Consider the following 14902-nt stretch of genomic DNA (forward strand, 5'->3'; position numbering starts at 1 on the left):
CTACTCAAAAGATTATCTGCAGTAGGGAGATAGTGTTAAAACAACAATCTACTCCTAGATTCAACTATGTTTTTTGAATATCACAGTTGTTTTCTTTTTTAAAACATTTGCACATCAAGTCTGAATTCCTTCAGATTACAAATTAACACCTGGCTATACAACTCTTGCTAGAAAGGTTATACTCCTTAACCTTGCCAAGGCTTATTTATTTCACTGGAGATAAGTCTTGCCACTTAAGTACTTGAAGAAATTCTATGAAAGTTTTATTTGATCAAGGCTTGTTAATCTAAAGAGTCTAGCCTTGCTTCAAAAGTTCTTGAAGTCTCATCAATAACCTTCACAGAAAGAACGATATTGGATTTGAGTTTGCCAAGTCTTGTTTGTCAGACAATACCTAACCTCCTTTCCTTCTACTGCGCAACACTTCTTTTAGCAAAGGAGTAATTGTTCACAAGAAGCGCTGCCTTTCTAAAAGGTTCTGAACAGCAGAAGAAATAAATCTTACTGTCCCTCGTAACTTGACTGGTTCACCGGAGTCTCGAACTCCCCTTCGTTGAGCAGGAAACCGGGAAATGCAAATCACTTTCTCCGCTGACGCAGGACGGGTGCTCGAGCCTTCGGTTTCAGCGAAACCAAAATGAATCAGGATTCTGACAGCAGAAGGGGGCTCGACTTGAATTATTTCCCTTGGCTATAAAAACGAAGGGAGACTCTGGATTGGATTTTGGGAAGGAAATGAGGACGGTGACAGAAACCCGGGCATAGACCCAGAAGCGCTCGTCAGGACGACCACAAGAGGCGAAGCGCTGACCGTTGGGGAAAAAGTCTATTTATAGACTAGGCTCTGGCACGAGAGCAGCGCGAGCCCTCACACATGAAAATTCCAATCTCGAGAGCCTACGCAAGTTCCTCTTTCATAAAGAGCGCACAATCTTGCAGGGCAACCAAATACATATCAACTAATCAACAAGCATTGCCTAAAGCAAATCCTTAAACAGCATTTATACATTAACAAAAGAGAAGAAAGGTCACATACAATAAACTAATCATATGCTAATATTAACAATAACTAAACTGAGAATTAAATAAACCATAGACTGAATAAAATCACACAGAATTAAGTAAGACGACCAGTAGCACCCCTAACAATGTATACTGTAATGTTCGTAAATTTCTTCACTCCTGGAGTTGTCCACTTTTTCGATTTGGCCAGTTGAAATTTCTCTATCATCTTCTAAAGATATTTCTTGTTCTTCCACAGATACATTTTAATAATAAATATTGCTTTGTATAAGATATAATGTAGCCTTTGGAAGTTTGGTGACATGTACTCTTTTTTGGTATACCATCAACTAGAATAACTACAGGTTCACTTTCCTCTCTCTCTACACCAACAATGTCATTATTTTTCTTAAAATGTAAAGGTAAGTAAACAACCCTTCATTTTAAAACCTTTTTGTAAATCTGTTGGAGGCAGCTTACCTGTTTTAGGCTCCATACGAACTATAGCCTGAAATGGGTGAACAGATTGAATAAGAATGGACTGATACGTATTTAAATTTACCAGTTCCCGGAGGAATAGCTACCAACTCTAGGTTAATATGTACAGCTCTAGCTGGCATTTTGTTCTCTTTTAATTTGTTGTAACAATATTTACAAATAGGTTGAACACTACCCAAATCAAAACGACCTTCCACCAACAAATAAGCACCAAATTGCTCCCACTTATCATTGTTTTCCCTTTCACTTTTTCAATACACTTCAACATTCCTAATTTGAGTTCTATCGTGAGTACGTCGACAACAAATACGAATATAGGTTGGTTTTTCACAAGGAAGTACCTTAAACTTTGTAATTTGTCCAGCAAACTTCTCAGTAGCAATATTTTCCACCTCTTCTTCAACACCTACACTTATGAAACTCTCACTTTCTCTACACTCCTCTTAAGGACCAAAGAAACATATCATCAGAAACTTTTTTTATATCCAATACTGAGCCATGCAAAAGAGCTGTGTTTAATTCACTTAAGGATAAAGCAGGACTTTTTACATAGTAAATTCTTCTTACTAACTTCTGCATTTCTGAATGATGTACTGCTAACATTCCTAAATGATGAAAAGTACTTTGAAACGCTTTTCTAGAAAGACAAGCCAGAGAATGATCCTGCAAGTTAGTATATTTTCTTACTTTACATGGATCTAGTCCTTGCAATATCTTAATCTTCTGTTTAAAACTTATATTACCATAATCTTGTAAGAAATTCCATAAAATATCAAGAGATTCCTGTTGTATACTATAAATACTACTATAATCCCACTTATACACTGGAGCTTGAGTACGTCTCACTTGAACTTCTTCAGCTATTACTTCTTTCACATTTCTATGAACCATCTTTTCCTTTTCAATTCGACAACCATTTTTAACCTCATCACAACGACCACTGGTATCAACTGCATGAACTAATGTATTTTGTTGAAAATAGCTTTCTTTATTAAAAAAAATTGTTCAGTAGTAGAAGTGTGCTTCCATTCACCCGAACTTTTGTTGCAAAAGTTACTTCTATTCACCAGTCTTTTTCTTTTACTTTTCTCCTTCATAAAGTGCATTGTTTTATTCAATGTTTTCCTTCTCTTCAATACTAATATAAACAATCTGCTTTACAATTCAAAAGCCTTTTCGACTACACTTTCAATCTGTTATTTTTTCTTTTCAAATGCTTATTTTCTTTTATATTTTTTGCAATCTTTCAATACATTTTATAGTACTCCACTTTTCTACATTCTCTTTATAATGTCTTTATATTCTTTCATCCTTCTTTCATCATCGATTGTTTTCCCATAACCTGATTTTCCATTAATATGTCCTTTTTTCGTTGCCTTCTGAATGGTTGTACTACTTTTTTTTTCTTTTCCCCATTTTGAAAATTCATTACGTTCTTTAAAAGTCTTTTAACAAATTCTTTAGTTCTCTTACCAGAAGTCTTTTTCTTCAATGGCACATGTTGTATTTCATCTAATTTCTCCATTTTCCCTTTCCTGTAAATATACTCTTTTTTTTGTCTTTTCTTTTCTTTTGATCTTTTCTTGCCATACTCAATCTTTATTACTAACAATGGTGAATATCTGAAAACAAAGAAATGTTTAAATACTTTTGTTTAATAATTAAAAATTATTAAAATAATTATATACAAATATTTTCATGTATAAATAAAGAAACATTTTTATTTAATTGCGAAGCTATGTCAGACACTGCCCAATTCCTACAATTAGAAGACATCACAACCTGTACAACAGAATCACGGAGCACACCTAAAGGATTTCTCTTCTGCTACACAAATCGAATCTAAAGTGCAGTCTGTAGTGCCTGGACGATTGCATGAGACCAAAGGTACTGTCTGGGTGATTGGAGGAGTTTTAGAGTAGTGCCTGGGTGATTGCATGAGTGCAAAGTAGTACCTGAGTGATTTTTTAAGTGCGTGACCTCTGCCTATATGATTGGAGGACTGCATAGATTCTGACAGGGTGATTGGAGGAGTACAAGGATAGTGCCTGAATGATTGAATCAGTGTATAGCTAAAGCATTAGTGTTTGCATGACTGCAGGGGTAATGTCTGGGGAATTACAGACGTACATAGGGAGTGCCTGGGTGATTGCATGTGTTCAGGGGTAATATCTGGGGTACTAGAGGAGCACATAGAAAGTGCCTCAGTGATTTTATAAGTGCATCACTACTGCCTAGGTAATTACAGTAGTAGTGTGGTAGAACCTCAGTGATTGGAGGAGTGTAAAGGTAGTGCCTGGGTGATCATATATCTGCATGGGTACTGGTAAAGTGATGGGAGAAGTGCATAGATCCTTATACGGTGACTTGAGGAGTGCAAGGGTAGTGCCCGGTGATTGAACTAGTGTAAAACTAATGCATTGGTGATTGTATGAGTGTAGAGGTAATGTCTGGGTGAGTAGAGCACTACATAGGTTATGTCTGGTTGATTGCATGAGTTGAGGACTAGTATCCGGGGGATTACGGGAGTACATAGGAACTGCCTAAGTGATTTTATAAGTGTATATGTACTGCCTAAGTGATTGGAGGAGTCTTTAGATCCTGATAGGGTGATTGAAGGAGTACAAGGATAGTGCCTGACTGACTGAATCAGTGTATAGCTTAGGCATTAGTGATTACATGAGTGCACGGGTAATGTCTGGGGGATTATTGAACTACATGGGAAGTGCATTGTTTTATTCAATGTTTTCCTTCTCTTCAATACTAATATAAACAATCTGCTTTACAATTCAAAAGCCTTTTCGACTACACTTTCAATCTGTTATTTTTTCTTTTCAAATGCTTATTTTCTTTTATATTTTTTGCAATTTTTCAATACATTTTATAGTACTCCACTTTTCTACATTCTCTTTATAATGTCTTTATATTCTTTCATCCTTCTTTCAACATTGATTGTTTTCCCATAACCTGATTTTCCATCAATATATCCTTTTTTCGTTGCCTTCTGAATGGTTGTACTACTTTTTTTTTCTTTTCCCCATTTTGAAAATTCATTACGTTCTTTAAAAGTCTTTTAACAAATTCTTTAGTTCTCTTACCAGACGTCTTTTTCTTCAATGGCACATGTTGTATTTCATCTAATTTCTCCATTTTCTCTTTCCTGTAAATATACTCTTTTCTTTGTCTTTTCTTTTCTTTTGATCTTTTCTTGCCATACTCAATCTTTATTACTAACAATGGTGAATATCTGAAAACAAAGAAATGTTTAAATACTTTTGTTTAATAATTAAAAATTATTAAAATAATTATATACAAATATTTTCATGTATAAATAAAGAAACATTTTTATTTCATTGCGAAGCTATGTCAGACACTGCCCAATTCCTACAATTAGAAGACATCACAACCTGTACCACAGAATCACGGAGCACACTTAAAGGATTTCTCTTCTGCTACACAAATCGAATCTAAAGTGCAGTCTGTAGTGCCTGGACGATTGCATGAGACCAAAGGTACTGTCTGGGTGATTGGAGGAGTTTTAGAGTAGTGCCTGGGTGATTGCATGAGTGCAAAGTAGTACCTGAGTGATTTTTTAAGTGCGTGACTTCTGCCTAAGTGATTGGAGGACTGCATAGATTCTGACAGGGTGATTGGAGGAGTACAAGGATAGTGCCTGAGTGATTGAATCAGTGTATAGCTAAAGCTTTAGTGTTTGCATGACTGCAGGGGTAATGTCTGGGGGATTACAGACGTACATAGGGAGTGCCTGGGTGATTGCATGTGTTCAGGGGTAATATCTGGGGTACTAGAGGAGCACATAGAAAGTGCCTCAGTGATTTTATAAGTGCATCACTACTGCCTAGGTGATTACAGTAGTAGTGTGGTAGAGCCTCAGTGATTGGAGGAGTGTAAAGGTAGTGCCTGGGTGATCATATATCTGCATGGGTACTGGTAAAGTGATGGGGGAAGTGCATAGATCCTTATACGGTGAATTGAGGAGTGCAAGTGTAGTGCCCGGTGATTGAACTAGTGTAAAACTAATGCATTGGTGATTGTATGAGTGCAGAGGTAATGTCTGGGTGAGTAGAGCACTACATAGGTAATGTCTGGTTGATTGCATGAGTTGAGGACTAGTATCCAGGGGATTACGGGAGTACATAGGAACTGCCTAGGTGATTTTATAAGTGTACATATACTGCCTAAGTGATTGGAGGAGTCTATAGATCCTGATAGGGCAATTGAAGGAGTACAAGGATAGTGCCTGACTGATTGAATCAGTGTATAGCTTAGGCATTAGTGATTGCATGAGTGCACGGGTAATGTCTGGGGGATTATTGAACTACATGGGAAGTGCCTGGGTGATTGCATGAGTTCAGGGATAATATCTGGGGGACTATAGGAGTGCATAGAAAGTGACTCAGTGATTTTATAAGTGCATCACTATTGCCTAGGTGATTACAGTAGTATTGTGGTGGTGCCTCAGTGATTGGAGGAGTGTAAAGGTAGTTCCTGGGTGATTTTATAACTGCATGGGTCCTGGCAAACTGATTGGAGGAGTGCATAGCTGCTTAAACGGTGATTGGAGGAGTGTAAGGGTAGTGCCTGGGTGATTGAACTGGTGTATAGATAATGCATTGGTGATAGCATGAGTGCAGATGTAATGTCTGAGTGATTAGAGGAATACATAGGTTTTGTCTGGGGGATTGCATGAGTTGAGGGGTAATATCTGGGGGATCACAGGAGTAGATAGGAACTGCCTGGGTGATTTTATTAGTGCATGGGTACTGCCTAAGTGATTGGAGGAGAGCATAGACCCTGACAGGGTGATTAGAGGAATGCAAGGATAGTGCCTGGGTAATTGAATCAAGGTATAGTTAAAGCATTAGTGATTGCATGAGTGCAGGGGTAATGTCTGGGAGATTACAGAAGCACAAAGGAAGTGCCTGGATGATTGAATGAGCTCAGGGGTAATATCTGGGGGACAGCAGGAGTACAAAGAAAGTGCCTCTATGATTTTATAAGTGCATCACCACTGTCTTGGTGAGTACAGTAGTATTGTGGTAGTGCCCCAGTGATTGTAAGAGTGTAAATGTAGTGCCTGAGTGATTGCAGTAGTACTCTGGTAGTGCCCGAGTGAATGGAGGAGTACAACATCCTAAGTAGTAACAGAATACTGAAATGAGCACAAAAGTGAGGTCTATAATAATAATAATAATCCACATTTGTATAGCGCACAATCACCCGTTAGGGTCTCTAGGCGCTGGGGGGCCATCGGGAAGATTAAGCAAGCTATTGCCCAGAGTCGCATGGTGCTGGGCTAACCTGCCGCCGGAGCCGGGGATCGAACCCTGATCCCCAGATTCCAGCGTCAGTCGCCCTGGCCGCGGCGCCACACCTCTCCCCTATGACATGGTGTACACTTTTGTACTGCAGCTTCACAATTCCGTAACTACTCAGGGTGTTGTGCATATCGGAAAAAAAACATCAAACCTACACATGAGTCTGGTATAAAGCGCACCTAGTCCTGCAACCATACATGCATATATGTCTACCTTTTGAAATGATAATCATATATAAAAGAAATTAACAAATAGACTGAACTTTACATTTGAAAGACACACATCCATTCCTGCAGTATATTTCTAGTGTACATTTCCCCAGACTAATAGAAAATACCCTAACCACTAATTCCTCTTTTTTAAACAACAATTTTGAGCTGCAGTTTCACCATTCTGCAACTACTTATAATGTTACACCTAGCCAAATGCAAAGCAGGAACCCCTTAAATATCTCAGCTAAAAGTCCTACCATATTCCTAAAAGCATGCATGCATATGTCTGTACAACAACACAAAACACACCTCAAAAATTTAGAGAACAAAGTCACAATTTCAAAGAAACACCAAACATTACGTGGCATATTTCCACTCTACCTCTCTAGAGACTTAAAAAAAGGAGCCTAATCACTAATACCTTATGTCAAAATCTTTTAAACCACACTTTTATGCTACATCTTCACCATTCTACTACTACACACAGTCTTGAGCCTATCACATAAAAAGCAACAACACCTCTTTGTCATACATCATGTACCTTCAAATATATAAGACATATGAAAATACATATACAAATAAAAACATACTTCAGACACAAGTCCATGCACACCTTAAAACTTGACAGACTGCAGTTCCAATTTGAAAGCGACACATAAAATATGAGGTATACTACAAATGTACATATTCACACAATAAAACAAACTACCATAATCACTAATCCATCTTCCAATATACACATATTACTATAAATAATCTATTTCAAACAACCTTTAACTACAATAGAATAAACTACAATACACATCTCTACATTTAATAATATATTTCAAACATTACAGTTCTTGAATAATTTTAAAGATTAAGCTATTACATAATACACCTCGCAAATGTATAACTCACCTTCCAAATTGATTTGTAGAATACGAAATATCACAAACTTATAACAAAAAAATCTTATGCACAGAGTCAATGTAATGCACCACTCTCAGCAAAGTAAAACCAGTAATGGCAAACTTTCCCTCTCTTTCTCCACACAAATACATGTAAGTAACAATCACATTGCTTGCTACATTATTTCAAATTGTAAAACACATGTCTATTGGTTAGACATATTAACCCTTACCAACTGACTTCTAAAAGTGCCTAAACTGGTTCTAGAATTTTTGGGAGTTATGACTCTACCTTGCGCTGATTCGATGGAGCAGCAAATCCTTACGGGAGTTCAAAAATATATTACAAAGACAAGTACTACTACATTTCAAGAACACACCACTTCTAAAGATAGTGCTGACTTGGGAAATCTTACTTTAATAACACATCACTTATATATAAATTACAATTCCAATATTTTAAAACCACAGATAACATTCAACCCTTCCCCATTCTGCTTAATGCCAGTATCCATTGTAACAGTTCATGGAACATTCAACTGAACCAACAGGTCACAAGTTCATCATATTTTCAAGTTCATCACACAAGGTTGCAAATGCAAACAGCAGTTGTGGTTGACGTTTGCAAAATAAGACCTTATCCTATCTACTTACTGTACCTTTCAAACATTTTCTAGTGACCAATAACAAACATGCTTTTTTAAGAAAGTAACATGCACCCCTAATTTGAGTGTCCAGTGTTCTTCAACAGCTCTACTTTTTTAAAAAAAAGAGCATCTTGTCCACCATTTTAGATACCTCTCATTCCACCAACTGACTACCTCAGCCTCAGACATCTTTTCATTACTTCCAGGCATCCCTTCAAGATGCTTACAGTATGGATTGTTGGGCACAGCTATGTTTTCTGGCGCAAAAAGTATGCTGAACGCAGAGGTATTGACAAAGACCTAGCTTTGCAAAATGTGGATATTAAATGGATTGCACAGAGAGGATTAAAGTGTCACCAATTGATGCCATTGGGTAAAACCTTTTTGCATCTTCAACCCCCTGACCTCATGATTGTGCACTGTGGTGGCAATGACCTAGTCACATTGACTGGGGTAGGACTGGAAATGCTCATGAAGGATACCTTTGCACAATTGATGTTACTTTTCCCCCAAACTGTCTTTGTATACTCTAATATTTGCCAAAGACAGAAATGGAAATTGTCGAATCAATTCTGGCCACAATTGAAAAAGTTAGGAAGAATGTCAATAAAACTTTTTCTGCTTACCTCAGAGACCATATGATGGGCTCCATATATAACAACAATTCCATAAACATTTTTTATAGAAGACATCTACAGAAGTGATGGAGTACACTTCACAGATCATGGCAAAAAAGTATTTCTCAACAACCGAAAGCTGTGCATCCGCACTTACATGTAGATACAACAAACTCAAAGCCACCATATAACACAATTATTCTTATTTAAACATACATACTTTCTTTTTTTACACTTTTGAGGATTTGCGAATCTGTCACGAATCTGCAAAAGCATGAATTCAATGCACTACAACACAAAAAGCTTTTCAAGTTTAACTATTCATTTTTATTTTTTATATATTTTTAACAACTCTATCAATTGTAATCTTGTCAATAACTTCAATCACAGTACATCTTTAAAATAACTTTACAAATACAACACTACCTTCTAAATTATATACTACAAAATTATTTATTTGAGGTGAATTTGTGAATCCAGGGCAGCGTTATACGGTAGGCTGCAATGAGAGCCACATTGGAGTCACAACTCCAAAATAGAAAGAAAGAAAAAGTGCCTCACTTCCATTATTCGGTATGTGCCACAAGGACCCCATCCCCGGGGGCCTGCCAATTTATTTATTTATTTTTTTTAATTATGGAGGGGGTTGCATTGCCCCACCTAAGACCACTTCTGATCCAGGGGACCCCAATCCCTGGGGCCTGGCCTCAGCACTGGGGACGGTGGGGGGATTCCCAATGCCCCCACGGTCCCCGGCAGTTCCCCACCTCCTGCGAGAGCCGGCATTGCTTTTGTGCAAGGGGAGCTGTTAACAGCTCCCCTTGCCCTTAAGCAATTCTGCTTTGCTTCTTGGATCAAAAGCAGGTTTCCTGCTCTCACTTCCAAGAAGCAAAGCAGTGTTTGGTATGGGAGGGTGGGACCCATGGTCCTGTGTTGCGTGGGAGCCATGGTCCTGCTATAGCAAACAGCAATGTCCTGGGTGTGGGCACTCCAGGACATTGCAGGAGCTGGTCCTGGGGGGTGGCGGTCCCCAGGGCCATACAATCCCCCATCCCAACATTTGCATAACCCCGAAAAGGTGGTGGTCCCCGTGGCTGGGGGTTTACAACAGACCACCGTTTTCCAATTTGTGTAAGTCCCGGCGAGGTGGTGGGCCCTGGGACAATGTAGTGGGGCAGGAACCCCCCCACAAGTACTTTTAATTAAAGTTGCTCCGGGGAGGTGGCGGTCCCTAGGATTGTGGGGGAGGGCATGACCCCTTCATTTAAACACCAAAGCCCCTGGGAGTTGGCGGTCTTCGGGGCTTGGGTGGCCCGCAAGGCCTACAACCCAAAATGTAAAAATGCCTCGGGGAGGTGGTGGTCCCTGGGGCAGCGTGGGGGACAGGAGCCCACCCATGATATTTTATTATTTTAGCCCCTGGGAGGTGGCAGTCCCCAGGACGGCGGGGGCCCCTGCTTAATAATTGGACATTGCCCCCGTGACCTGGCCCACCCGAAGGGATTATAGAAAACAAAGCACGGGAGCACACGCTTCATTTAAAAAAATAATCTCTGCTGGATTCGCGCACACAGCGTGAATTCAACTGAATTTTTTTAATGTTTTTTTGGCCCTGGGGGCCTTGTGTGAAACCCTGAGCAGGCCTAGGGGATCAGGGTATTTCTACCCTACCCCTTTTCTTGTTTTTATATCTATTTTCTACTGTTTTTTTTATGATTCTGTTACCGATGATGGCTGCCAATACTTCCAGGTTTGGAGTGTTGACAGTCAATCAAAATGAAACTCCTGCTCTGGAAAATGTGTAAATCCTCCTCGGTGCTCAGATATCAATATTTTTATTTTTTAAGTTCTCAACAACTACTCAATGGATTTACACCATTCAAAGAAAGCACACTTTCTAGACCAAGACCTACCGTCTTGCTAAAATTGGTGTAATTCAATTCAGCAGGTCGGGCTGTAGCTTTGTCTAATGGTTCCTATGAAAATGAACATGGGGAAAACACGTTTTGCCACCCCTCTTTTTTCTTGGCCCCCGCTAGATAAATCACACCCAAACTTTCAAGACAGGAGCTGACCTGAGCTGGTCATTAGTTTTGAAAATTTCGCTAGGATTCGTCAAACGGCGCCAACGATATTTGCAAAAGAAAAACAACTTTTGGAATAGAAACAAAGTCCTAACTATAATTACCTACTGGCGACTGCAAGTAGATAATACACACACACACACATATTACTTACTGGCGGTCGCCAGTAGGTATATATAGTTAGGATTTTTTCTCTATGGGATTTTTGAAAATTCTATGTCTAATAACTTTGGCGTTTGTGGACGGAATTGGCAGAAATTTTCAGGAAAATGGAACATTTTGTTTCTGAGCAGCCCCTGGAAATTTGGGGGGGGTTCGTCAAGGGGGGGCAGAGAAAAAAGGGGGGTCCCAAAACGCATTTTTCCAATGTTAATTTCCATAGGGCGGTTGGCCTCACTTTTAGCCCGAACGGCTGAATGGATTTGCACGAAACTTGGCAAAATTGTAGGGACTGGTAGCCCGATGTGCCTTTGCTAGGTCTCAATATATGTGCTCCAGTGGATTTTGAGAAATTAACGTTCAAAAAAAGATATATATCTGTAACAGCGGACCGGGCAGCGCTCCGGTTCGCGTACTTTTCGCGCTACGGAGCTTTGTGAAGCGAAGCTGATTGGTTCTACGGCGTCTGTAAACATTCCAAACAGTCCGTAGCGGCCGCCATCTTGTCTCTGGGTAGGATCGAGAGACAAGAGGAGGCCAAAGCGAAGGGGCAAATGACCATAAGGGGGCATAGTAGATCCTCCCTGACCCCCTAGGTTTGATGTGGAGGTTTTAAAAGGGCCCCGATGGGCAAAAAAAAGAAAAATAATAATAATAATCGAACGGCTGAATGGATTTGCACGAAACTTGGGAAAATTGTAGGTACTGGTAGCCCGATGTGCCTTTGCTATGTCTCAATATATGTGCTCCAGTGGATTTTGAGAAATTAACGTTCAAAAAAAGATATATATCTGTGACAGCGGACCGGGCAGCGCTCCGCTTCGCGTACTTTTCGCGTTACGGAGCTTTGTGAAGCGAAGCTGATTGGTTCTCCGGCGTCTGTAAACATTCCAAACAGTCCGTAGCGGCCGCCATCTTGTCTCTCGGTAGGATCGAGAGACAAGAGGAGGCCAAAGCGAAGGGGCAAATGACCATAAGGGGGCATAGTAGATCCTCCCTGACCCCCTAGGTTTGATGTACCATTTTGCCAAGTTTGGTGTAATTCCGTTCAGCCATTCAGGCTGTAGACGTATCTAAATGTCCTATGGAAAATTGCATGGGGAAAACACATTTGAAAGTGTTGAAATTTAGAACCAATTAAAATGTTACTTTGGTTTTGTATTTGTGTGTGATGAAAGTTAATTGGTTATGTATATATGGGGAAAACACATTTGAAAGTGTTGAAATTTAGAACCAATTAAAATGTTACTTTGGTTTTGTATTTGTGTGTGATGAAAGTTAATTGGTTATGTATATATCTAAAATGAGAGGAAACCACAGCCATTTTGTGATACTACTGTCTGAGGTACATTTGTGAGGAATTTTTGGTGCTCAATTTCTGGTGTTTGATTTACACAGTACTAACGCTTCTCCTACTTTCAAAAAGGTGAGTTGTTAATTTGTAAGGGGAACTATGTTGTACACTTTAAGATAATTTGAAAAATGTTTTCTGTTATTTATTTACAGTCCTTCTGTTATACTAAATACTTGATAAAGTTAGTTTTATATTATGTATTACTAAAAACGATAAATGAAAGTGATTATTTTTTTCTGCAATTTACAGCAAGAAATTTCAAAATAAAATGGATCACAATGAAGAGACCGTGGCAATTTCTTTTGAATTATCCACTACATTTATTGAAATTGACAGCACCAATAATGAAATATTCTCACAAGGAGGAGATGACTTGAATGATTTTTTTGATCAATCTCTTGACGGCGAATTTATCGAATGTTTGGAGACTATAGAGTTACAAGAATCATCATTGCAGACTTTTCATGAGGAGATTCCTGATGAGATGATTGAAGAGGAAATTCCTGATGAGGACATGTTACTAGTTCTTTCAAATTATGAAAATTCAGAAGAATACATTTATATTTAGAAATCAAAAATTGTTTGAGACATTATTCATTTTTATTTTTAATTTATGAGGTTGTAGCGAAGTGATTGTAAGGATTTTTGAAAATTCTATGTCTAATAACTTTGGCGTTTGTGGACGGAATTGGCAGAAATTTTCAGGAAAATGGAACATTTTGTTTCTGAGCAGCCCCTGGAAATTTGGGGGGGGGTTCGTCAAGGGGGGGCCGAGAAAAAAGGGGGGTCCCAAAACGCGTTTTTCCAATGTTTATTTCCATAGGGCGGTTGGCCTCACTTTTAGCCCGAACGGCTGAATGGATTTGCACGAAACTTGGCAAAATTGTAGGGACTGGTAGCCCGATGTGCCTTTGCTAGGTCTCAATATATGTGCTCCAGTGGATTTTGAGAAATTAACGTTCAAAAAAAGATATATATCTGTAACAGCGGACCGGATGGTTCTCCGGCGTCTGTAAACATTCCAAACAGTCCGTAGCGGCCGCCATCTTGTCTCTCGGTAGGATCGAGAGACAAGAGGAGGCCAAAGCGAAGGGGCAAATGACCATAAGGGGGCATAGTAGATCCTCCCTGACCCCCTAGGTTTGATGTGGAGGTTTTAAAAGGGCCCCGCGGGGTAAAAAATAAATAAAATAATAATCGAATGGCTGAATGGATTTGCACGAAACTTGGCAAAATTGTAGGTACTGGTAGCCCGATGTGCCTTTGCTATGTCTCAATATATGTGCTCCAGTGGATTTTGAGAAATTAACGTTCAAAAAAAGATATATATCTGTGACAGCGGACCGGGCAGCGCTCCGCTTCGCGTACTTTTCGCGTTACGGAGCTTTGTGAAGCGAAGCTGATTGGTTCTCCGGCGTCTGTAAACATTCCAAACAGTCCGTAGCGGCCGCCATCTTGTCTCTCGGTAGGATCGAGAGACAAGAGGAGGCCAAAGCGAAGGGGCAAATGACCATAAGGGGGCATAGTAGATCCTCCCTGACCCCCTAGGTTTGATGTGGAGGTTTTAAAAGGGCCCCGCGGGCCTGGGGAGCGTACTACAAGGAAACAAGAATGATTGACTTTTAACTTATTGTATGTTTATAGACTTTTTTTGTTCTTTTTTTTTCTGCTGAGTGACGTCTCGGCCTATCTCCACGGGATGCAGTCCCTACCATCTCGGCGTTTAAGCCCAGGGGGACTGGTAGTGTGGTAGAGATAACGTCTGTTAACGTTCGATTTGAAGGAAATCAGGAAGTGTTGATAAACATTGTCTGCGCCATCTTGCCTTTTTTCAAATGCCACACTTTTGTCGTGCACGGCAGCCATTTTAGATGCCTTGACCAGACCCACTCTCTGCACGCTGTCGATCCTTAGCATGGCTCCCCACCCTCGCAAGCATCTCCCCCAGGCACTGGTCACCCCCGCTCTCTGTCTTACGCATGGGCAATAAACCTCCCCCCATCTGCGCTGCTCTTCCCTGAGAATCACAATCTGTGCCTGTCCGACACCTCCCTTTCGCCCTATTCACTACCGCACCCTCTGACACTCCTCTTCCTCTGT

At 39.8% G+C, this 14902-nt stretch overlaps 1 protein-coding gene across 1 annotated transcript in view; it reads right to left on the bottom strand.

Annotated features, from left to right (window-relative positions):
- LOC144825067 (uncharacterized) overlaps nucleotides 1-14902 on the bottom strand; it is a 189982-nt gene that overhangs the window by 50836 nt on the left and 124244 nt on the right. The window contains exons 3-4 of the mRNA XM_078683976.1: nucleotides 4599-4747; nucleotides 2974-3122 (exon numbers count right to left, since the gene is read on the bottom strand). Of these exons, the coding sequence (XP_078540102.1) occupies nucleotides 2974-3025 (52 nt within the window). The 5' untranslated portion in view covers nucleotides 3026-3122; nucleotides 4599-4747. The remainder of the gene's footprint in view (nucleotides 1-2973; nucleotides 3123-4598; nucleotides 4748-14902) is intronic.

This window comes from Lissotriton helveticus, chromosome 3_1, assembly GCF_964261635.1.
Source record: "Lissotriton helveticus chromosome 3_1, aLisHel1.1, whole genome shotgun sequence".
In the NCBI taxonomy this organism is placed as follows: domain Eukaryota; kingdom Metazoa; phylum Chordata; class Amphibia; order Caudata; family Salamandridae; genus Lissotriton; species Lissotriton helveticus.